At 31.9% G+C, this 25978-nt stretch overlaps 2 protein-coding genes across 2 annotated transcripts in view; one reads left to right on the top strand and one right to left on the bottom strand.

Moving 5' to 3' along the window:
* The window catches only part of LOC147073993 (inositol polyphosphate 5-phosphatase K-like), a 34298-nt gene extending 13562 nt beyond the window's left edge, over window positions 1-20736 (top strand). The window contains exons 8-10 of the mRNA XM_085944289.1: window positions 6821-6964; window positions 9699-9888; window positions 11520-20736. Of these exons, the coding sequence (XP_085800415.1) occupies window positions 6821-6964; window positions 9699-9888; window positions 11520-11743 (558 nt within the window). The 3' untranslated portion in view covers window positions 11744-20736. The remainder of the gene's footprint in view (window positions 1-6820; window positions 6965-9698; window positions 9889-11519) is intronic.
* LOC147073988 (uncharacterized) overlaps window positions 1-25978 on the bottom strand; it is an 895029-nt gene that overhangs the window by 563291 nt on the left and 305760 nt on the right. The window lies entirely within an intron of this gene.

The raw sequence follows: 25978 nt of genomic DNA, 5'->3' as shown, positions 1-25978 counted from the left end.
AATCCGAGTGCAATGTTGCGACTCTCTTCCGTGCGTACAAGCGGGGCCATTCTGGTACAGTGACGTCATACGGCTAGCCAAAACAAATGAAAAAACAACTGTACGTATGCCGATGCGAAATTTTGCTATTATATCAAGTGAAATGTGACCTGCAAATATAAAAACCTACCAAACAAATTCCACCGATGCTATGTACGGCAGTACAATTATTAGGTTACATGTGTTTTGTTAATGACAACAAAATCACATCGACTAATTCGACATATTGCATTCGAGACAAATTTCTATGTGCGACCTGGCTTACTGTACTACAGTAGAAACTCGTTAATAATAACACGGATAATTCAAATTTCGTAATTCGAAATCGTAGTCCGGGCATATAAAAATATTCAATAAATCGTAATAAAGTACACTATTTCATGAGCCAGTCATTGAAAATTGTGACAGACTTTTCGTAAAACATCATAAATTACTTATTTTAAGAAGGTAATAAAAATAATCCTGACATTTTATGACCCATTAACACACATGGCACCGGAAATTCGGTAGGCACAACTATGATCGTAAAGGATATTGATGAAAATCAAAAAAAAATAAAAAATTTTAAATTTTAATATTTTTCCCCCATACATTTCATAATTCGTAATTCGAATTTTTTTTCGATTTTCGGTCCCATGGTATTCGTATTAGCGAGGTTTTACTGTATGTATAAACAAATTAGTAGATCTACATATATGTACTCGTAGATTATGTACATAGTTAATGCGTTATATATATTTTTTTCTAATTTCCACTTCTTTCAGCTTCTTGTATTCATTTTTCATGCATCATGTCTTCACTAGCTTTTTAATTTCGTTTTCTGCAAGAAAATAGCGTCTCTGATTACTATAGTTAAATTACATAACACCTCAAAAACATACCGTACATATTTCTTTACCAATTAAGCAACCTGCACCATACCTTATCACGCCGAAGTTAACTAAATATGTGTCCACAGGGTGTTATCAAACTTTCTTAATATTAATGACCATCTTTTGTAATTTGAATCAAGGTATTAACAATAGGTACTTACCTACTTTAATTCCTAGATGGCATCAGTATAATTCCAAATTTTCATTTTAATGCACTTGTACATGCTATAAAATGTTTCTTTTCATTCAATTATTTATATACAAGATTGAAGAATTCAGCATTCATTATTGAACTTACATAATTTAGTACTTTTCAGAACCATACTTCAGATGCATAGTTATTACAATAGTGCCTGTACACGTGCATTGATTTACTTGCACCAATAGTGTGTATTTTAAACTATCACGATAATAAATGTTTACACGTAAAAGTTCTGACTGTCTCGCCTTTCTTCACGAGTACGCGAGACTCAATTTTATCATTGTATGGTACTATTTGACAGGTCGTGAAAATCGCTTAACCTCGAAATGAGTATGCGCAGTGTAGTTTGTTTTTTTTTAACCGGCAGATTCGCCACTATCGTTCTACTGCACAGACGCAGATAGCACACAGTCCAATTAATTGTCGCGTGAAAATTCAGAAGCTTCTGAACTTTTTTGATCTATGCATGCAATCTTGCAATTTGCTCGATAATGCATGTTTACATGTGCATTTTTTGTTATGTCTGCGATAATACGGTACTTTCAACACAAACACAGACCCCTCCAAACCAACCCTCCTCGCACCACACTCGGTCTCAATCGAATGTATCACGAGGCCCTATATTTGACTGTGAAGCATCGGCAAGATACCCAAGACTGAGTTCACCACAAGTGAGCTTTGACTGATTCTAATGATTTTACTCTAATACAAAGTGCCGTGGTAGAAAAAAGCATGGAGAATCAAGAAAAATTTAGGATTCAATAATATAACAAAAAACCAAACTAATCAATACAGTCAGCAAAATTAATGTGAAGAGATCTTCACGCCCGCAGTAAGACATCGCAAAATTAAAAAAAAAAAAAAAAAACAACCTACTGTCAGCAGTAAATCCATGCACGTGTAAACGGGGTATAATTTCAGTATGATTAGGTATTGTATAGGTGGCTTGATTGCTAAAGCATATTGGCCGGAATCCGGTGGATACAGGTTCGAGTCTTGCTCAGCACCGATATTTTTTCTAATAGAATTATTCCAATTTATGTACAGTAAAAACGAAACATTAATGCGGTCGGTCGATAGTGTGCGTGCGTATGGGGAGCCGTGATAAATGCCTGGCAGCCGATGACCGCGTATTCGTACGTATACGTACATACACAATCGACGAACCATTGTTTCGTTTTTACTGTACATATTATGTTCAATAACAAATGCTACATTGAAGTATGTTTTGTATTGTTCATTAAATAAAAAAAAATGGTTTAATTTTAAAAAGTTCATGCTACAATTAATAAAATTGTTCTTATCTAATTCAAAATTATTATAAAAATATATTTATAATTTGAAGCTTCTCACGTTTGATTCATGTGTGTAGTCTTAAAGATCATCATTATTCTATCAAACAATTTGTGCAACCTAATTTTGCAAATAATGCCATCCTTAAAACAAACACTTTTGTTGTGCATATTCTTCCATTTTGTACTCAAATATTGTAAATAACATGTTCAATAATTAACTGTCTGTATTAATTAATTAATAAAAAATAAATCTTTCATAATCCATTTGTGAATAATATAATTAAATTAACTGTTCTGACTCAAGTTCATATTTTAAGAGAAGCGTATTCAAACTCACTCCCACTTGCATGGAACATATTAATATCTTAATTCAACATTAAAGTTGTATTTAATATACATGGCATCGACACAATAATTTTATTTGTAATAAAAATTCAAACTGGAAGATAACTGAAGTTCTGTAAGGACCTTGAGTCAGAATAATTATTATACTGTTATTAATTTCTATGATTTTCACATTGGCATGGCTTTAAAACTAATGTGTTGTTAATTTCGCAATAAGAGATTTATCTTTAATGGGCGGACAGAACAGCAAAAAGTTCACAATAAGTAAATAATTGAGACGTCTAATTACAAAAAGCAACAAGTCCACAATTCAATATTATCGGGAAACAACCGTTTTTATGTTTCTAGCTTCAATTATTTGTTTTAATGTGAGATTTTTTTTCCCGTTGTATTCTATGTCAAAATTAGAACCAAATGGCAATTTGTTTCAGCCGATAAACTCTTAAATGTAATAAATATAGGCAAAATAAAATTGGACTTAGCGCTACTTGTACTTCACTTTTTAATTTATCCCGCATAAGGCACATATTTCCGTGGCGCTGTCATAAGTTTACCAGATGCTACAGTATGGGAGACGCCCTTTTCAATATTTAACGTTCCCTTATTGGTTGACTTAAACACGCGCAAAATTAACCAAGCTTTAAATAATATAAAACACGGACTTGGCGCTTTTTGTAGTAAATCGAGACTTAAAATATTTTTTTTCATAGGGTTATGTCGCGTTTTGGAATTAATAGATCAATACATATTGTGTAAAATTATACAAAAAATATGTGCGTATTTTTTTCTCGATTTTGACCAAATGTAGACTTTTGGAATTAGACGCCTCAATTGATACACTCGCACATAATAAGTTGAAGTAACCACAACTTTATCTATGTAATTTAGTTGATTGACAAAACACATAACTTAATACACTGAAGCACGCAGAGTTATCTCAATCTTATTGAGTAGAAAATAAATTGGCGATGGCAATACATGCATGTCACTTTCGGTTATAGTTGCCGCTATTGGATGACACAGTACTAGCAGATAATTGTGATTACGTTTCTTTCATGCAAAAGGTTGAGAAATACCTTTACAATATAAAGCGTTCTGTCCATCAATGTCTTTTTGACAAATTCATACAATATGTCCACTTACTTCATGGTAAAATCACTGCATCTTCTAGCCAGATTGACTGTTCAACAGTTAAGAGCATACATCAGTGAAACGGCAAATTCAACAGTAGGTGCGTCAAAATTTCACACTCGTCGCCAATCGAAGACCGACAATCGAGTTGTGCGCACGTCAATTTGTTTTGTTATGGCGTCAGAGGAATATATTCTTAAATTGTGTAAAGATGACTAAAAAACTTTACGTATGTACTTGAAAAAGAAAACATGTCAATAAATATACTATTATTATTACTAATATAACATTAAATGGACGCATGTTCAATTTTTATGACAAATTATATTTCGTTCGGCGCGCGTCATTTGCACAATCCGCGCATCGCCTAGTCACGATCTTTTTAGACCATGCCTCAACTGAAGTATAGCTATAAGTGAACATTGATGTTTTGACTGTATGGAATCAAAAAACCAATTTTTGTTCATTTTTCTGAATTCCATTTAAGTTTGAAGTCTTATCGATTCTCTGCGTGTCTTAGTGAAATAAATAATTTCTTTTTTAAACGTTTATATGCTACAACGCATAGTCATTGATATTAATAAATAGTTCTTTTAAGACGTGTCAAATCATAATTGGACTTATTGTGTTGTGTCGGCCCATCAAAGGTAATATTGTCTTTTGCATTGCACCTCGCTCGTGTCAGGTCCGCATGAAAGAATCACTGGTGACCAGCTACACCGACAGACCTTACGAAATTCCCGAAGAGACCATCGTAAGTAGCTTCTCACACAATAACAATGCTGATACCACCTTATCATTACTTTATCCACTCCTTCTTTGATAACGACGGGCAAGTTTCTTTTAATGTAGGCCATTCATTTATTTTGGTATAAAGTCTAAATTTGTCTAAAAATCCCAATGAATGCGGACTAAAGGCCACCTGTAAATGAATGATCTAAAATTTACATAATTTTAAGGTGTAGTAATAAAGTGACCTAACCCTCAAAAATTTCCTACGGTGTGATTTGAAAAAAATGCACATGTAAACAGGTATTATCTTGCAAATTGCAAGAATACATGCCTGGATTAAAAAAGTTCAGAAGCTTCTGAATTTTCTTGCGACAATTGGACTATGTGATATCTGCGCCTGCGCAGTAGAAAAATAGTGGTGGACCTGTCGGTAAAAAAACCAACTACACAGCGCCTGTACACGTGCATGGATTTACTTGTACCAATAATGTGTATTTTAAACTATCAGGATAATAACTGTTTTCACGTAAAAGTGCTAACTGTCTCGCCAATCTCATTCTTCAAGAGTAAGCGAGACGCGATGTTATCACTGTTATCATTTGACATGTTTTAAAAATCAGTTAACCTCAAAATGAGTCATTTTTTTACCAGCAGGTATTGCACGGTCCAATTGTCGCGTGAAAATTCAGAAGCTTCTGAACTTTTTTGATTCATGCATGCAATCTTGCAATTTGCATGATAATACGTGTTTACGCATGCAATTTTTAGTTATTGTCGCGAAAATACGTACTGTCAGCAGTAAATCCATGCACGTGTAAAGAGGGTATTACTTACTAAATCAGTCAAAAATTATACTTATTGTGAAATTTCTTGCATATTTATTAATGTAAATTCATATTGATACCACATACAGTAAATATAATAGACAAAAATTAGTTAGAAGCCATCCATAAATATTTTTTGACCCATACATTTGCATTTACATTGTTGATTTCAGTATAATATCAATCAGTTTATATTTTGTTAGTTTTCTAACGTCACATTTTGTACAGTCTACCCTATTCCATTATAACATTATACCAGACTGCCTTACCCCATTAAGATGTGACCCCTTATTTGGGCTATCGCTTATTAACTCTTTTACTCCCAGCTGATTTAGCCTAGCATATGCGAAAACTCCCAAGCGTTTTTTGACAACAAATCGTCGATTTAGTTTTTTTTAAATAACTAATTCTACACATGTTTTAAAAATTTGAAACTTTTTTTGTGTGTTCTCAATGGTGTATAAAGCAATAATAAGTAATAATATTGATAGTTTACATCAATAAAACAAAAGAAAAAAATAATGTATCAATATTTATTTAGAAATGAACGGATAAAACTATGTTTGAACAACAAAACAAGTGTGACAACATTTTTTTATTTATAATTGATATATCAAATTTTATAATATAATCTATCCTTATGTAGTAACAGAAAAAAAAATAAACATATTATTATTTCTCTATGAAATAGAATTTTTATAAAGTAATCAAAAAAAAACGTATAGTGTCAAGGTATTCAAGAATATTATTCAATTCACGAAATCGCAAGAGAATTCGATACAGTATCGACGACTAACTGATATGGAATGAAGTAATTTCAAAAAATAAGTCTCAAAGCACTAAATCATTTATAATATTATTTATATTCATGTATTTTTTCACCATCTTACCAAAAATACAGTGGCATCCATTGTTAGTTCAAAAATTACAAATTTCATTTTGTAATGTGATATGAATCATAAAACAACTAAAAGAAATATCAGAATTTAAAATGTGTCATAAAAATAATGTTTTATTATTTTTATGACCCTCTTTGGTCTCAAGTTCGACAGCAGAGCAATTATGACTTGTGAGTTATTAGGGTATGGCATAATTATAAACAATGCCGACACTAAAATAAATGTTAGTCACCACCCAACACACAGTGAATATAATGCTTCGTCTACATGAACGAAATTTGATGCGAAAAAATTTGGAATAAATCGTAAATTTGGTTCCAAACTTTCGGCCGATGGATCGGCCCAGATGGAGTTTTCGCATAGGTATGGTGGGCCGAAATATCGGCCCCGTGGGAGTAAAAGGGTTAATATATTTCTGCCATACATACATAAATGTCTTTTTTCTATTATAATACATCTAATAATGTGTTTGTTATTGCAGGTGTTTTCGAATTACACAGAGCGCTGTGTTGAGTTTGCCCCCATCAAGGATATTTGGTATATCGGAGATGCTGGGTTCGTTACCAAATTTACCCTCTCCCCTGACATCCAAATCTACCCCAGCGATTGGATAGCCATTTTTGAGGTAAAGATTATTAATTTCTTGAGTTGAGTTAGCATTCCATTAAGTTAGCTATAAGTGATTTCACATTGCATGTTCAGTTGAAGGTAACTTCACACTTCTACTATAACATTACTCTATAATTTCAGATTCATCTAATTAGTTTATTACATATATGATTCTATATGATATATATATGATGTGTGCAGATATTGTCAAAATAAACCTTGAATGCTTAAATTCATAGGATTGGATATTGTATAGGTAATTAAATTTGACATTTTATGCATCTCACATATTATTGACGCATCAATGCAGACATTAGAATATAAAATTTAGCTAGAATTACATTTGGAAAGATGCTTGCTCGACAATTTTCTATAGGCAGCAATACATTGACCGGTATTTTTAAGATTAATAATCACATAAAACACCGATAAATCCGTATGTAAGTTATGTAGACAAAGCAACCGGTTTCAAAACCAGATCGGAGTTGCCATTTTCTTTTGAGGCTGCCAATAGAAGATGAAAATAATGCACTTGTTACCAATACAACCATACATAACAAATAATCGTTTGATTCAAAAATCGAACTGCTTTAAAAATTCCTAATACGGAAAACGTATATCGACTGTTTAATCTGCAAACCAGCCAACTGCACTTTTGACCAAAAATGAGATTTTGATGACATTTTATTATAAAGCATGTTTTCTATGCTCACACAAAATTTTAAACTCGTAAACCTATAAATAAATGCATTATCATTCTTCAAACAAAACAGCCAACTTAAAGGTGCCAAATTTCCAATACAGTACTCCAATACAGATTACTCTCAGTAATCCGCCACCCAAAAACCAGACAAATGTCCAATTAGTGAAAGCGGCGGATTATAGTGCATACATACAAAATATGGTAAAAATTAAAACAGGTATTTCGTAAAAATAGTTTTTTCGAGAAATTTGTACCTACTAGCAAATTACAGTTTTATTTGTAACCAAAATCAAGTATTTACTAAATTATACATATTATAAACTAAGAGCGGAATGCAGAAACATTTGTCATAACTAAAATTTCCTTAGCAGAAAACACTATGCAGAAACACTGTCCTTAGTTAAGGTGACGCATCAGTGAAACGCCAAATAATGTTCAACTGTACGCGCGACGAAAATTTGTACTTGCTTCGCATTCATTGAGAGAACGTGGAGTCGGACGCACGTCACTTTGCTGCGTGATGGCGACGGGCCAATTAATTCTAAAATCGTGTAAAGATGACTAAAAACTTTACCCATTTACTTTAAAAAGCAAACATGTCAATGAATATATTATTATTGATACTAATAGAATAATAAACAGAACATAAAATGGACGTATGTTGGATTTATATGAGAAATAATATTTCGTTTGACAGGCGTCATTTTCACCCGCGACCCGCAATCCGCACATCGCCTAGCAACGATCTTTTTAGACCGTGCCTCAACTAATGCATGGCCTTAAGATCATTTTTATTGAAAATAATACCATATTTAAAAATTCTCGTTAGGTAAATTAGGTAAATTATTTTATAATCGTTAAATGATGACAAAAATATGACAACTGCATTTTATAAATGCAATAACTATAAATACATATTAATATTTAATTATAATACTCTTATGTTTCCGTTATAAGTCATTATACGTGATTCCACAGGCACCACAAGATTTTTTTTAACATGGTAACACAAGCATCAAGTGTCATTATTCATCTGGTATTTTGTATTTCTGCGGGCTGGCGTATAAAAATAAAATAATATTCTGCAAGTACATGCCAAACGAATTAACACTATCAATATCCATATTGAGATACATTGTCAAATGAATTTGAGTGTATGGACTGTGTTATAGACATGCGAATTTATTTTGACAGCAGCTGTCAGTGGTAAATGGTAATACAGAAGGGGGCGTGTTCATAACAAAAGTAGTCTATGGTTAAGGATTCCTTAACTCTATACTCAGGATTGTCTATAGTTAAGTCATGCTTTTCGGCGACTTATCCTTAGGAACGAAATCTTAGATTGTGCATTCCGCTCTAAGTTTATTAACTAAATATTAAACAGTAAATCACTTGACACAACCAGTTGTTCAGTGAGGCAGATATTCTTGATGTCTGGCTTTCCCTATGACCAAAAGCTTCAGTTTGTGTGTCCCGGTTGCATTGGGGCACGGCATAATTATTGTGATGCGGTCCTCGGGCACTTTCCTCCCTGGTACATTACTTTCTTGGCGATGAACGTACGTTTTACGAAGAAGTTTCCAAAATAAACCTGTCCCATCTGCGTTGTATACTTGTACCTGGTGGACTACTGAATTTGACAATCGAATAGCGGTGAATTATAGAGCTTGATTTTGTGCTTTCAACTAATAAAAATAACATAGGATTATAGTAGTTGTCGGATAATCGAGCGGCGGATTACTGAGAGTGTACTATATCGTAAATGGAACAACTCCGCTCTTTATATAAACTATATATATATGTGAAACGGAAGTGTTTTAATTGATAGTGCAGCTTATTTGTAAAAAAAAAATCCATGTATATTTTTGGAATCGTTAAATTCCGCTCGATAGTTAAATTATAATGTTTTTTTCTCCTTCCTGAACAATTTGCCCAAATGGAGTTAACCGGTTTGCAGATTATATATCTCTGTATATGTGCAGTCGATATGTCTCTTATGTAGAGTCCAAATTCTTTGTTATTTACTTTTATTTGTTTTTAATTACAGGCTGATTTTGTAAGTTTAGAGGACTACAAGACTTATGAATATGTAAACAAAGTCGGCAGCTTGATACCGTCAGTAAGCGACTCCCGGACTATAGTCTTCAATTTCCCCGTCGGCAGCGGAGTGAGGACTCCAGGATATTACAAATTCATTTACTTCAGCCAGCCGATGTCAGAAGTCAGAAGTGTACTAGGTTAGCGTTCTTCTATTTACTATTATTTCCCACATCGAGCATTTCATTATAATTATAAAAACTTTGTTCAGCAAAACATAAGAATTAATTAAAGGAGGTATATAGTAGATACAATACGTCACTAAAATCCGAAATCAATGAAATTTTGATAGCTTAAAACTTACTATCAAACTTTTGATCAGCGTTTTGATTATTTCCATGATATGAAAGAAAAAAAAACATTGTCTATGTATTTGTTTCATTATACAATATAACCCCTATTTTACGTTTTTTAAGGGACTGAAGAATAAAAACCTGATTGGAGGGAAAATGTAAAAGGGGGGTATTGAAAAAAAGAACATTTAAATTTTATGTTTCTAAAAAAATAACGTTTTATTAAAAAACAACATTCAATTTAAATTTGTATTGAAAATTTTTTTATTTTTTATTAAAAAAATCATGTATATTAGTTTGTTGCATTTTTTTTTTGTTATGTAATTTTCTTTCAAGACTATATAAACATTTAAAAGTGTCATCTTGAATATCAGCAAAGCTTGTAAAGTAGGTTTTTAAACCCTAGATGAACCTCATTGCTTCTTCTTGTGTTGAAATATCAACCTCTTCTTCATCAGACAGTTCTTCAGCAGATAAGTCTGCTAGTGTTAAATGACTGTCAACAATGTCATCAACTTCCACCAAGTCTGATGTCATAACATTGGAGTCAAGGTTTACATAATCCTCCAGGGGTTGGTCTGAAATCCTTTCCCAGCCTTCTATAACATCACACTGGATATTTTCTTGGGTACTGGGTACGTCTTCATCCTGCTCCTTGTATATCCCAGCTTTCCGGAAACAATTCTTGATGGTAAAGTGGGTTATTTCACCCATGCTTTAACGATATAATGCATTGCATCTAAAATGGACATCTTAAATTTGTTGGGGTCCTCACCTCGTTCTAACTGACTAACAGAATAATGACAGGCGGAGTGTATACAAAACACAAACACGATGCCAAAAGAAAAGATGGCGACCAATGGACCAATCACCTTGTTATGCGCCGAACTCGGGCCAATCACAGTGTCGCTCGCCGACCAATCACCGTGCGCCGTTCTAAAGACACGGAGTTTTCCCTCCAAACACCTTACGCCGTTCAAATGTCACGACCCAATCATTGTCAAGCGCGCGTAACTCGCATATTTTGAATATTTCCAACGTAAATCGCGGAAAAGAAAAACGTAAATGCGGGTATTAAATGTACTGAAATACATCGGGACTGAAAAAATTACACGCAATTGCCGGGAAAACGTGAATTCCGGGCACGTAAAAACGAGGTTATATTGTAATTCAAAAACTGCTGGACCAATATTTGTAGAGTTTCATCTCAATAAGTGGTCAGATAGCACTCTAATCAGTTTTATTTGTACATGCTGTGTGTTTATCTACTTTTTATTTCCGTATTTCACGCAGATGAAGTCGCAGGCAGGGTAGGGTATTGTTAGTTAAATACATAAATACACACGATATAAACACGAAATCAAGTTGTCAGTGCAAAAAAGCCCAATTTGAAATCACGATTTTCATAAATTTTTTTTTAATTAAGAATTATCCCCGTGATTATAAATTTGATATTCAAAAATGAAACAATTTTACAGGAATGTCTGAATCGTTCGAGGTACGGGAAAGCGATAATGAAGATTCTGTAACCCAGCACACTGTTCACAACTCGGCTTCATCCATGGACGCGTCATCCTCATCATCGGGCGGGCAGTCGGGCGACCAGGAAGGTACCACCATGGACTCCCTGCTGAAGGACCTGACGGGCCTTCAATTCCCAGGTTTGAACTTCAACGTGCTCAACGACCTAAGTATTGACTGATTGAGGAGTTACGTGCCAGGATCGCCAGACCTGGCCGCCTTAGGGAGGAAGCTGCACAAGCCCAAAAACTGATGCTCTCCTATTTATTAATTGCATCGACTCACAAGTGTTCGGTGGGACAATTCACAGTATATCAGATAATATCTCTTTTATTATGTGGCATTTTTTGTTTACCATGATATTATAAGATCATGAAATGGTATGTACTAACATGGTTTTTGCTTTATTTGAATAATAACATATTTTTTGTCCAGAACCATTGGTTGTGTGCTGACGTCTTTCGCCAGTCCAGCATGTTTTTGAAATTTCAATTTAGACTTTTTAGATTTCACACAATTCGGAACAACCTCAGAAACATTTACATATTTTAGAAAAATTGTGGAAACCGAGTGACTTTTCCAATTATGCTACCGACTCAAGTGTTATCCCTGCATATATTTGACAACTGCACATCAGCTGAGATGTTTTCAATTTCCATCAATATCGGCAACTTTTTTTTGTAATTGAAATCAACATTACTATAGATGCATTTTAATTTTTAATGTCCGATATTATAGCAAAATATAGCAATAGGGACGCCGAAAGAGACAAGGTGATACAACAGATGCAATCTAAACACCGTCAGTGATACCTACCGTAAACAATAAACACATTAGCCTCACTTACTTTCTTCGCATGGGAATATTTATTCAGCAGTACAACTACAACTTTGATTGCATTAAGATTTGTCAGAATTTTATTGTTGACTTTCTTGTACTTAAACTTTAATCACCTTACATTAAAAATGTCATTCGGTCTGCTATTTCTTAAGATATGTTTCTGACGATGAATTTAGATTCTTAAATCTTGTGTGTCTTGAATATTTTTGAAATAAAAAATAATCATTAAAAACTTGCACGCCGCCGTTGGTTTTGTATAATATGCTTCTCTATATTTTTATATATTATTATGAAAGGGCGGGTGAAAATAAAATGTTTATAACCGTCCTCTGATTACTACTTAAAATAACATTAGTCATTACGTAATTTTAGGGTTACCAGGGATTTAAAATTCCCTTTGTTATAGGGAATAATTTTAGTATTTAGTCATCACCCATTTTAATTTGATACTTTACCAATTTTGTTTTTATTACTTAGGAATGCAAACCACAAATAATAACGGAACGACAGATCAACCATGTCACAAGTAATTTATGTAAGTTATTCAATATTGGAATCTAGAACAAACCATAGCCAGCTTTTGTGTATGTTCGCAAATACCAAAATAGAAAAGCAGACGATCGAAGCATGTCATGTTTTCATTACTTTACATACTTTCACAGTATCAGAAGTTATCCGCACTTTCTGATGTTCATTCAGTGTCATCTATTTTTCGTATTGTATAAATCATCATCGTATGTGCTAGTAGTTTTAGAGCAGCGTTTCCCAAAATTATCCCTTACACGTTATCTTCTTTAAGTACTGTCTCTACAAAGGTTGTCAATCATCGAAACGATCTCCACCTTTGAAATTGGGAACACAGATTGTGCGCTTATGATACCATGTCCTTTGATTCTCCAACCATTCTCTTTAGCCTGAAGTTCTCCCTTGAACTTGCATCGTGTTTATTACCACGCCAATGTGTCCAAAATACTACAGTTTTCTACAGTTTATAGTATGTAATAAATAACTCTAGCTGCTTTTTCATTATCTTTAATGCAGTGTCATTTTCTATCATGTCTTACCACAATATTCTAAGCATACTTCTGATTGTCTTCAGCCAAATTATCCATAGAGTTTTGTGGCTAATTATCAATAAACAAGTTTATGTAAACAGTAACTGTGAAGCACACACGTATTCAAATGCGATGCAATAAGAATTATTAAACTGATTGTTGTCTCATTTCTACATACGCATTGGAGTCTAGCTGTCTCGCCTTTCGAAAATACCCAAAACAATCAGGTTACATGTAAATTGTACGTAAATCATTCTGTGGCACAGTTTGTCGTGAGTTTTCTTATCGGAATGAGATGACCGTATACTATACGGTCTCCAATTTTATTAGATTTAACCCTTTTACTCCCACGGGGCCGATATTTCGGCCCACCATACCTATGCGAAAACTCCATCTGGGCCGATCCATCGGCCGAAAGTTTGGAACCAAATTTACGATTTATTCCAAATTTTTTCCCGTCATATTTCGTTCATGTAGACGAAGCATTATATTCACTGTGTGTTGGGTGGTGACTAACATTTATTTTAGTGTCGGCATTGTTTATAATTATGCCATACCCTAATAACTCACAAGTCATAATTGCTCTGCTGTCGAACTTGAGACCAAAGAGGGTCATAAAAATAATAAAACATTATTTTTATGACACATTTTAAATTCTGATATTTCTTTTAGTTGTTTTATGATTCATATATCACATTACAAAATGAAATTTGTAATTTTTGAACTAACAATGGATGCCACTGTATTTTTGGTAAGATGGTGAAAAAATACATGAATATAATTAATATTATAAATGATTTAGTGCTTTGAGACTTATTTTTTGAAATTACTTCATTCCATATCAGTTAGTCGTCGATACTGTATCGAATTCTCTTGCGATTTCGTGAATTGAATAATATTCTTGAATACCTTGACACTATACGATTTTTTTTGATTACTTTATAAAAATTCTATTTCATAGAGAAATAATAATATGTTTATTTTTTTTTCTGTTACTACATAAGGATAGATTATATTATAAAATTTGATATATCAATTATAAATAAAAAAATGTTGTCACACTTGTTTTGTTGTTCAAACATAGTTTTATCCGTTCATTTCTAAATAAATATTGATACATTATTTTTTTCTTTTGTTTTATTGATGTAAACTATCAATATTATTACTTATTATTGCTTTATACACCATTGAGAACACACAAAAAAAGTTTCAAATTTTTAAAACATGTGTAGAATTAGTTATTTAAAAAAAACTAAATCGACGATTTGTTGTCAAAAAACGCTTGGGAGTTTTCGCATATGCTAGGCTAAATCAGCTGGGAGTAAAAGAGTTAATATGAACGTCAATTCAATTTTCGTAGCTGATTTTGACAAAATTCATGAATTCAAGAATAAAAACCTAACCTAACCTAATAAATAATCCAGTATATCAGCTGTTTTCCAAATTTGTTTGCTGCTGGCTTCCTGTAAAGTATAAACCGACAAGAACCGTGTTTTATTTGGACATGAATTTTATGTCAGTACTATACGACTCAAAGAGGTTGGACAGTCTCATACAGCCATATATTTCTGCAACTGTGAACTGCACACATACAAGTTTCCTTACACGAACAATCAAGCAATTAGAACAGTGCATTTAAGAATATCACAAATTCAATAAATGTATTGAATTTTTTAGAAATAATTTTCCAGTACAGTCCACTGCGATTCGAAGTATTATTTCTGCAATCCAATATTGGGAAAACGCTGCCTTAGAAAATCATTTTAAATTTAATACATTGAATACAATTTAAATTCCAAATGATGACGCTTTTCTTTGCATTTGACTCTATTATGTATTACTGATTTCTGTAATGCGAATCAGTTTCAATGATTATCTTGTCAATTTCAATTTTTTCACATTTTATCAAACAATCCAATCAAAATAATGTACTTTAAGTATTGTTTATAAAATCGTAAAAAACATTAAAAATAAAAATAGTAAACTTAGTGGCAGAATATTAAATTCCCATCCATTGCTTAGCAACTTGTAAACTTCATGTTTGGCTTTTTTATAAAATCTGACCTCAGTCTTTGTACTTATGACTCCCTCTACTACATTTCTGGTGTCAAAAATTTACATCTACATGACCATAGATACATAGATGAGCATGTCATTATTTAGCCATAAAAACATTTTTGTACTGTCTTTTTTCATCTGGCAACTATTGTTTTGTTTACAAACATGTAATTATTTTTTGTCAGGTTCTGGTTATTAGCAAAATTTATGTAGTAGTAAAATTCACTCTGTCTAGATTTATAGATTCACTGAACATAGAAAAATGGGACCATATTTTTACGGAGGAATTACTAGAACTGATAATGCGTTCATATGATTTATATCCTCGTTTCGAATTGCTGGATACCGAATTGTAATTTGAGATGTGCAGTAGTGGCGTTAATATTGCAATATGACTATTTCCATAATATATGACGAGTTATTACTTTCCCAAACCGCAGCGCAGCGCCTCAAATTATAGTTGTTGGTATCTACCAATACTTAAGTAGCTATTTCTTAGTCAGGTTTATACTTAATAAAATACATGAAATTTTGTAATATTTAATGATGTAAAATGTAATATAAATAATATGTGTCTGTTACAAAAATTAAATTATTAATTTGTTGGTAAAATAATTTCTTGTTTTAAACATAAACAGTACCATCTGTTGTAACATTTTAGAAGTGTTTTAGCAATTTTTTAGCTTATATGGTTACCTACGTAAATTAATAAAATTATAATATATAAAATAGCAAATGTATAAATTGTCATGACTTTATTAATCAGATTTATTAATTTTAATAAGATGTTAATAAATACTTCATTCAAATGAATTTCAAATATATATTCCTAATTATTTCTGTTTGTAAAATTTTATTATTGAGTTGGTGGTAATGACTTTGTCTAAATTTATAACTGCTGTTTATGGGTTTGGATATTGTTTATGGTTATTATATTAATAGAAAATATTTGCATTGCTTTACATACTGTTATGTCACGCTTTAAGGTCCCGTTCATATCTACGGACAACAATCATGTTAGACACGAAATTTTCAATATTATTCACAATAACAGAGCATGCCATTTTCGATCATCCATACCACTACGCGCACGCATGTAGAATTGCATCAGAAGGAATTTGTCCCTGATTACATTATTTCTAGATGAAGAAATCCAGGAAAGATCCGAGACATTTTGAAGACTTCTGAACAATGTGCAGGGAGCTCGTGGATTATCAATATATTATTTTTTACTGTTATTTTCTCTTGCCGATATGAATTTTTAACTATACTGAATAAAATTACATCAGTTATTACCAAAAAAATACAGTCACATACTAACAGGGATGAATTAAGAGAATTTAGGGACTTAGACACAATTTGGGCTTTCTTCTTTTGTCAATCTATACACTTAACATTTTTGATTATTATTACTCGTGTCAGTTTTCTATACGTTTAATTCCTTGATGAGTCTGGTTTGAAGACACCTAAGATGTCAGCGAAAACAAAACAACATGATATACAGTTTTAAATAATATTAGTCGTGTCGTTGGTTGTTTGTAGATATGAATGAACCGTTAATTATTACTATATTGTGATATGTTATAACTAGATATAATAATGTTGCGTATATGTCCAAGTATTTAACAATAATTATAAATATCTCCTCACTGTTGAGTATTAAAATCTTGTTTCAAACATCATCTACCAGTACCTGTAATCATTTATTAACTGTTAATTATTTATTGAGGATTTTATTAAAGCCTTTAAAATGGATCCTCAATGTATTTAAACGAGTTAAAGTGAACCTATGCATAGTATGACAACTTCAAAAAAAGTTATAGTCATATCTATTTATTGTTACAATATACCTACTTAAAAAATCAATACTATTCCGGGATTGTGGCCGATATAGAAAAAAAATCGTGTAGGTACTTATTTATAATTAGGGATTGCAATACCGGTATCCCAGTATTTTACGATACCGAAATACCGATTTTAAAAATCAGACAATACCGATATATTCGGTATTGATAGTGGAAACAAAATGTAATAATGTAATTTTTTTTGTTGGATTACGCGACGTCTGGTTTACTTACATGCTGTAAAATATTAAGATTTTAAAAAGATTTTTACATACCTATATTGTGTTTGTTGGTAGAAACTTCTGTTTTTTTCTAGTTATTTTACGAATACCGGTATTGGTATTTTCATTCGATATTGCAATCTCTATTTATAATCTAACAGATTTGTATTATGTTTAAATTACTTTCTATTTTTACAAAATTAATAAAACTTGCAATATTGTATTTACGGAGACGATCGATGCTTCAATGTGTATTAATTATGTTTTAGTAATATTTTTTTTAAATCAGTAAAAGATATTTAATTTTTTAAGTCGAACACGCTATTTATATATAGGGCTTTACTATGATACCTGGTATGCTGTTAAAAAATTGATGTATTTATACAATCAATTTATTATTGTAATGCTGATAGTATGTAGTTGGTTAATATCACAGTTACTATGTTTAAACTATTACAGATCTGCATACATATGCCCATAAACAAATACATTGTATGAAAACAATTTTTTTTGTTTTTTTGTATTTCACAGCGGAGGAAAACATGTCGTAAGTAAGCAACTGTGCACGTGTTTGTTCGAAAAAATTTACCTTGTCCACCGAAAGTATTAATGAATTTTGTTTTGATTAAAGCTCGCATATTGGATTGGATTGATTGGATATATATGGATTGTCAACCACGATTAATTTTATAGCAATGTTAGTACATTTGGAAAGAAATATTTGTGTTTGTGCTTTTATTTAGTGGTAAAAGTTTACGAACGTATGATTTATCTGCGGCATTATGCATATAGGTCTGTGATAGGCATTAAAAATAATTGTTTATAAAAATAAATATTCACTTGAATGTTTCTTTAACATTACGACTTATACATCATGGTTCATATGATTATCTTGCCTAGTTTTCATACATCCTTAATATTATTATAACATCAGATAGACAGGTTCAATATAAATATTTACGTAAATACGTATTGTCATCTCAATACTACAACTAGATAACCTGATTTTCTGATTTTCACTCTTTTTGAGTTAGCTATTGAATATTATTCTACATTTACTTCTCTACAATATGATAAAACTGGGTAAGTCAGAAGTTATGGGAACTGTATTAATTAACACAATGCTTACGGGCCCTTTTAATTAATTTTGTAATTAACGTGTTAATTTGCATTTGAAAAGTAATTAGCTAAAACACAATTTTGTGTGGCCCGTAAGCTATGGGTTAATAGTGTTTGAAAATATTCGATAACTTTAAAACCATAAATGCAATAAATAATAAAATAATATATTACATATCTACAATATTTTTTCATACAATTGAATATTATTTAACTGTTCCTAATTAGAAAAGCACGATTTAACATTTTTATTTTAAATGATAATTATAATAGCCTAGATTTATGTTAATGAAGTAACGTTTAAATTTCATTTTCTCAACAAGGGCCGAATCAGAGTTATCTAGTTGTAGTATTGAGGTGACGATATACAGTAAATATTCTGTCATTGCTGTAAATTACCCCGGTATATTAATATAAACAAAATTATACATAGATTATATGGTAAGTTAGCATGGAGAACAAATTTATTGTTATAGATATTGATTCGTTTATTATAGTTATATAAAAATAATTTTATTATTACTGAATATTCTTTCAATTAAATATTAGGTGGCTAGCCAATATTATTAGATTTAATTTTTAATGTTATTTATTTTAAAACGCTTATTTTTTGGCAGTTCTGTTATAGTTTTGAGAAAGCTTTTTTGATCAAATTATATTTAATTATTTTTTTACTGTTTTTGAATATTTTTTAGATGATTTTACTTTTTTAAAGTAAGGTGAATAAATTAAAACGCTTTTCACACAGTATACATTATTTATTGACATTTCACAAAATATTTAAATAACATGTAGGCATGGCCACGTTGAATAGAATTGTGGAAATGGTAAAATAGCTGCATTTCTGCCGCTGTATTTTCTCAGTCTCAGGCTTCAGTATTCAGGATTATGGTCTTCATGAGCATTTTCTATTCTGTATAGTGTATAGATTGACAAAAACCATGTCGCGTTTTTAATTTGATTGGTTAATATTAGATTAATTATAAACTGTATCTATCCATAAAACTACAATTAATATTACACACATTTGCTCATTTTATCAGGATTGTACTTGTCAACGTTTTTAAAAATTATAATTAGAAAAATCAGGAAACTGTTTTGATTGATTTAATTAAACATAACGCTCGGTCCGTCAAGTTATGACGCGGATAACTTAACACAGTGAATTTTAGCTCTAGCTTTTTGGTATCTTAAATACATTTTTTTTATCAATAATAATAATTTGTGTATGTTAATAATTCGCATTATTTCAATAAACTTTTTAGCACCCTAAATAACTTTCTTCCAGTTTGTTTTTAATTTTTGCAACCAAAAATAACATCCGTCATATTAGTATGTATCCGATGCGCCAAACTGTTTGATTTCCACATTTCTGTTGTATCTAGTGTTTGATACCTAGCGAGTCCATGGAAAAGTTTGATAAATACAATCTGTATTTGTATACTTCGAAATTGTAAATATTACTGAATGATGGAAGCCTAGTTGACCTCAATTCCGTAAATTCGCAGCCAGTATTCCCGGTAACTTGACGAAGCAGATATGACAATGCAGCTAAATTCCATTCCTCTACTCAGTGTTGCCAAAGCCATGTAACATATAAATATACATAATCTCTTTTTCAAGTTGACCGATATATACATTCTTGGATATCTAGAATAAGACATACCAAAATGTTACATTATCTTTCTCTTAAATACTATGTACCTCTATGACATTTATTGATGAAATTAAATGCAATAATATATACATGTATAAGTTATTCAATTTCATCTTTATAACTAAGTTAGGAACTAACTTATTATTTTTCAAGTGTGTGTGTGTCATTTTGTTCTATACATAACACAATTGACAATATATCAGTATTAAAAACTAAAAAATAGATTAACTGTCTAAGATTAATTAGGTAATTGTACCTATATAAATATAAATGTTGTCTATAGTAGTTCTGTTGCTGCAATTTAATAGTGTATCTATGCATTATGGCCTAAATCTAAATTAATGTTAACGAAGTGTTTTGATTTTTATAAAATAAATATATTTATTTAAAGTCTGTGTCTCATTCATTCAGTTAGAAATTATAATATTAATAATAATGCATGATGCGGTGAATCACATAAGATTTTGATGCTTACATTTTTTGTTACAATAGTTAACATTGATTTATTAAAATCGAAGCGATCAGTTTCTTCGATGGAGAAATAAGCTATTTTATCTTGCAAACCTCACAAATCAACAAAAAATAAAACAGTTTAAATTATGAAAACATTTTATTAATAAACCAAATAGCAAACTAAAAGTCTGACATAAAATCGACACCTCCTACATATAAATCCGGAACTGCAAAATGGTACTTTTCAGTAGTAAGATTTTAATAAATTTTAATGACACCACAACGTTAATTTTTAATGCTGAAATCATAATTTTTAGTTGATTGATTATATTGATTGAATTTTTGTTTATTTTCGATTATCATTGTTGTATTATCTTTAAAATTATTTAATAAAAAGCAATCGAGTCAAAATAGCCAAAAACGCAGTTACGGCCTTTTATGTAGGAGGTGTCGAAATGAAAGTAATATAACTTTGTAATAAAGTGAAAAAATTACATTCCGTGTTGCAAGAAAGAATCTAGTTTACCCTGTTTGTTTCATTGGCATTCGTAAATTTATTATAATATGTGAGCGACCGAGAAACTCTCATTATTACGATTCGTGTGGCACATGTCAAAACAAGTGATAGACAATTTTGTTTATTAAAAATCGATTACAATAGAATGCATTTGCACTCGCTGGTGTCGCAATGAACGATTGCTACCTTTAACTATGTTTTTGCAAGTGTTGCTTTCATATCTTAAATAATTATGATCACTAATTAAATACATACCAACTGTACATATCCAAAAAGATATTAAGAAGCCTGTCGGCCGAATTTGGGACTAAAATTGATATTATTCAAAATATACATTATACATATAGCAGTAAGCAATAAGCTCCCACAATGGCTGAGCACGCATTAGGTTTATAATATTGTGGGTCCCGGATCTGGCAAATTCACATGTTGTTTTTCAATGTGTATTTGTACCTAATAGGTTGAGCAAGTTCCTAACATCCATTTCTCGTAAAATGAAATCTGTTGATACGACCTCCACCCTGTGGAGGTCTATTTAATCTTCATAGGATTGAACACCTAGATAAAAAAAAATCTTTTTAAAAGTCATACTATAGTAGTTGTGCTCCCGATAGCATATAGCAAGAAATATGCAACCACAAAATAAATATTATGTGATTTTACGTACAATTTGTATTACATATCAAAATCATTTCTAATCAGTGTCGTATTGGTATCAAATAATGATGTTTTTCCGATATGGATTTATTTCTCAATAAAAATAACAGTCAAAAAGTGTTAATACATTTTTGATGGCTCTAATGCTACCTACTCGCTGCATATTAAAATAAAGCATAATAAGATCATGTGGTATATGAAAATGCAGACTGCAACTGGAGAGTGTTGGCACTGGATCATCCAGGATGGAAGAAGTTTTTGAAGGGGGCCAAGACCCGCCAAAGGCTGTAGTGCCATAAATGATGACGATTGTGGCGTCAAATTAGGAGATATTTTAATTGTTTTATGGTCTATTGTTAACCATTCAATGGAGCCTACTAAACGGACAGGAATAAAATGAAAATCTCATAACGACCCACATCTGCCAAGATCAATTTATGTTTTTTTATTATCTATTTCATTACCTACCTACTTATCTGGGGACTAATAATTGCATCCAAATTTTATAATGTAATATTATTCCCTTTATTTTAAAAAGACCTAGGTAGGAGGGTGGGTCAATAAGTCCTTAGAAAAGCCGACAGGTGGCGCGACTAGTACTGTAAGCGGTTTGTTTTCATTCAACGGCACTACCGATTCAGTATGCTGCGAAGTTTCAATCAGATTGGTCGGGTTGTTGTTTTTTATTTTCGTACATTTAAAAAAAAAATTTGCTTGTTTACAAAAATGGAGAAAATTGAGCTTAGAGCTGTTATTAAACATTTTAATATAAAAGGGTTAACAGCAAAGGAAATAAAAAATGAGTTGGATTTAGTTCACGGCATATCTGCTCCTTCACTTGCAACTATTTATAACTGGTTAAATGAATTTAAACGTGGTCGTACATCAACAAAGGATGAACCACGCTCAGGACGTCCTGTAGAGGTGACTACACCAGAAATGATCAATAAAATCCACGATATGGTGTTAAGTGACCGAAGATTAAAGTTGAGTGAGATAATTGAGGTTACAGGGATCTCAAAAGGTAGCGTCATTTCTATTTTACATGACAAATTGGGCATGAAAAAAGTTTCTGCAAGATGGGTGCCGCGTTTGCTCACAGTCGACAATAAACGCAATAGGGTGGTGGCCTCTAAAGCCCTGTTGTCGCTCATGCAACGCAATCCGGATGAATTTTTTCGTCGCTTTGTGACTGTAGATGAAACATGGATACACCACTATACTCCCGAGACGAAAGAACAGTCAAAGCAGTGGATTGCGAAAGGCGAACCATGTCCAAAGAAGGCGAAAACTGTAAAATCAGCTGGTAAGGTTATGGCTACTGTATTTTGGGATGCACGTGGAATTATTTTCGTTGACTATTTGGAAAAAGGAAAAACAATAACAGGGGATTATTATGCATCTTTATTGGACCAGCTAAAAAACGAAATTGAAGAAAAACGGCCTCATTTAAACAGGAAAAAAATCCTCTTTCATCAGGACAATGCCCGTGTTCACACATGTTTACGATCAATGGCTAAAATTGAAGAATTGAAGTTCGAATTGGTCGACCACCCACCGTATTCGCCAGATTTAGCCCCCAGTGACTTTTTCCTTTTCCCAAACTTAAAAAAATGGCTAAGTGGACAACGTTTTTTTTCAAATGAAGAAGTCATCGATCGGACAAATGCTTATTTTGAGGACCTTCCGAAAACTTATTTTTCTGACGGTTTAAAAAAAATTGAGAAACGTCTAACCAAGTGTATTGAGCTCCAAGGAGATTATGTTGAGAAATAAAAAAAAAATACAAAAATAAAAACTGTTTTAATGCTTTTTTCTAAGGAATTATTGACCCACCCTCGTACTACTAAGCATCATCCCACTTCTGTAGCTACTGAATCTTTTCTAAACTCATTTCGAGTAACCCTACCTTTACACAGTTGGCCATCTTTTTGTCACCGAATAGATAAGTGTTGACTGCTTACTATTTATAATCATCACCAAGAGAGACGACCAATGCGCAGTCCAAGGAAGTGTTGCTTTGGTTGAAAATTTTGATTCTAATAAAAAATATAATAGGAAATTTCGAGTATTTTTTTTTATTTACCCCTTCTGACCAAATAAATTTTCCCAGCCACTTAGAAATTCTGTTTTAAATGAAAGTCGAGGACTGTTTTATCTCTTTCGAACGACATTGCATGGAAAAGGCTAAGCATATTTTTTTAAACTGGAAATAATATCTGTACATTAGAGGATAAACCACGGAAGTCCAGTTTTTACCGGTTCTGAGTTAAATATGCAGAAAATTTTATTTTATTTCATTAAACAAATGAATGAAACACTGAAGTCCATAAGTAGTAAATTAACCGGTATAGCTAATTAAAAAATCACTGAAGTCCAATTCACTTTAGTGCATAAACAACGGATGTCCTTTTTACGATGTTTATGCTCTAAGAAAAATGTTAAGACTGAGTTGAACAGGACAAAGTCATTCATAGTTCAGTCAGAAATTAACCTCAGCGTTGAAAGGACGTCATTTTAATTCAGTCTAACCTCAAAAACCTCTAATCATCGGGGATTTATTTTAAGAAACGCAATAATTATTAATTACAATTCTCGGTCAAATGAATAATCATTATTATTATTAGTATTATTATCTTCAAACATAAAATGTATGCGACGCAACCTGATGCCGGCTGAAGGAATACAGGGCTGTCAAAATAATATCAATCTAATGGAACGTTTTAAAGAGTTACAAATTTTAAGTTAAAAATTGCTAGTAAGCTATTTTCTTATTATTCCATCTGTACTACTGTACAGCAATTTTTAACTTTAAATGTGTAACTCTTTAAAACGTTCCATTAGATTGATATTATTTTGACAGCCCTGTATTCCTTCGGCCGTCATCAGGTTGCGTCGCATACATTTTATGTTTGAAGATAATAATACTAATAATAATAATGATTATTCATTCGACCGAGAATTGTAATTAACTAGCTGAGCCAGCTGGCTCTCGCCAGTCTGTCTCGCTAGGTCTTGCAGACAGCTTTTCGTCATAGTGACTTGGTGTTGGATTTTCATATAAAAATTGTAAAGCGTGTATAGACGGCGCCATAGTTTTCCCTTCGGGATGGATTTTCAGTCACGTCAGACAATTGAAAATTTAGCTGATTTGTCAGTTTTACGATCTGCATGTCGTCACTGCCAATACAAATTTGGAGTCATGTGCGTAGTCTATTCTGGAGTCTGGCCTTCTTAATATCGTCTGACACCATTTCAGGCTGCTAGGCCTAGCAGAACAGCTGGCAATCGCCGATTGCTACCACTGTCATTTTAATTTTAATACAATATATGTATAGGTATGTGCATTTAAATATGATAAATAATTATACATCTCAACCGTGATTATCATAAATAGCGATCCAATATAACGCGAATATTAATCTCTTTCGGGTCCTATTTACATAATAGAAAAAGGTTAGCAGCATAAAAAATAAATTTAAACATTATTTTGTTTCATTGTCTATAAAAAATAAATGCTCGGAGCCATAGAATAATATTTTAAAAATCATATTTTGATTTAAAAATTAACCTTAAACAATATATTTTCCCGGTGCGGGACATTCATATCGAGACAAATGTTGATAAATAATGAAGCAATACATATTATATCTGATAAAAATAGGAATTTATAAGACCTAAAGATATGGAATCAGCTTAAAGAGGCCTTCATACAGCAGTAGATTGATACAGGTTGATGACGATAATGACGATATAAATGGGTAGGTATATAAAATCACAAATTAAAAAAAATATTGCAGTTTATATGACCAAGAAGAGTAGAATTAGGTTGGGATAACCTTCATCCAGCAGTGGATTAATCTTGGTTGATGATGATAATGACGATATTATGAACGGGTAAATATAATATCAGCAATTTTGATAAATATAGCAATTCATATGACCGACAGAAATTCAAACAACTTAGAGAGGCCTTCATCCACCGGTGGATTGAT

Source organism: Rhyacophila brunnea, unplaced genomic scaffold, assembly GCF_057557595.1.
Source record: "Rhyacophila brunnea isolate RB1 unplaced genomic scaffold, BYU_Rbru_1.0 scaffold_17, whole genome shotgun sequence".
NCBI classification, from domain to species: Eukaryota; Metazoa; Arthropoda; class Insecta; order Trichoptera; family Rhyacophilidae; genus Rhyacophila; species Rhyacophila brunnea.
This window is presented reverse-complemented; position numbering and strand designations above follow the sequence as displayed.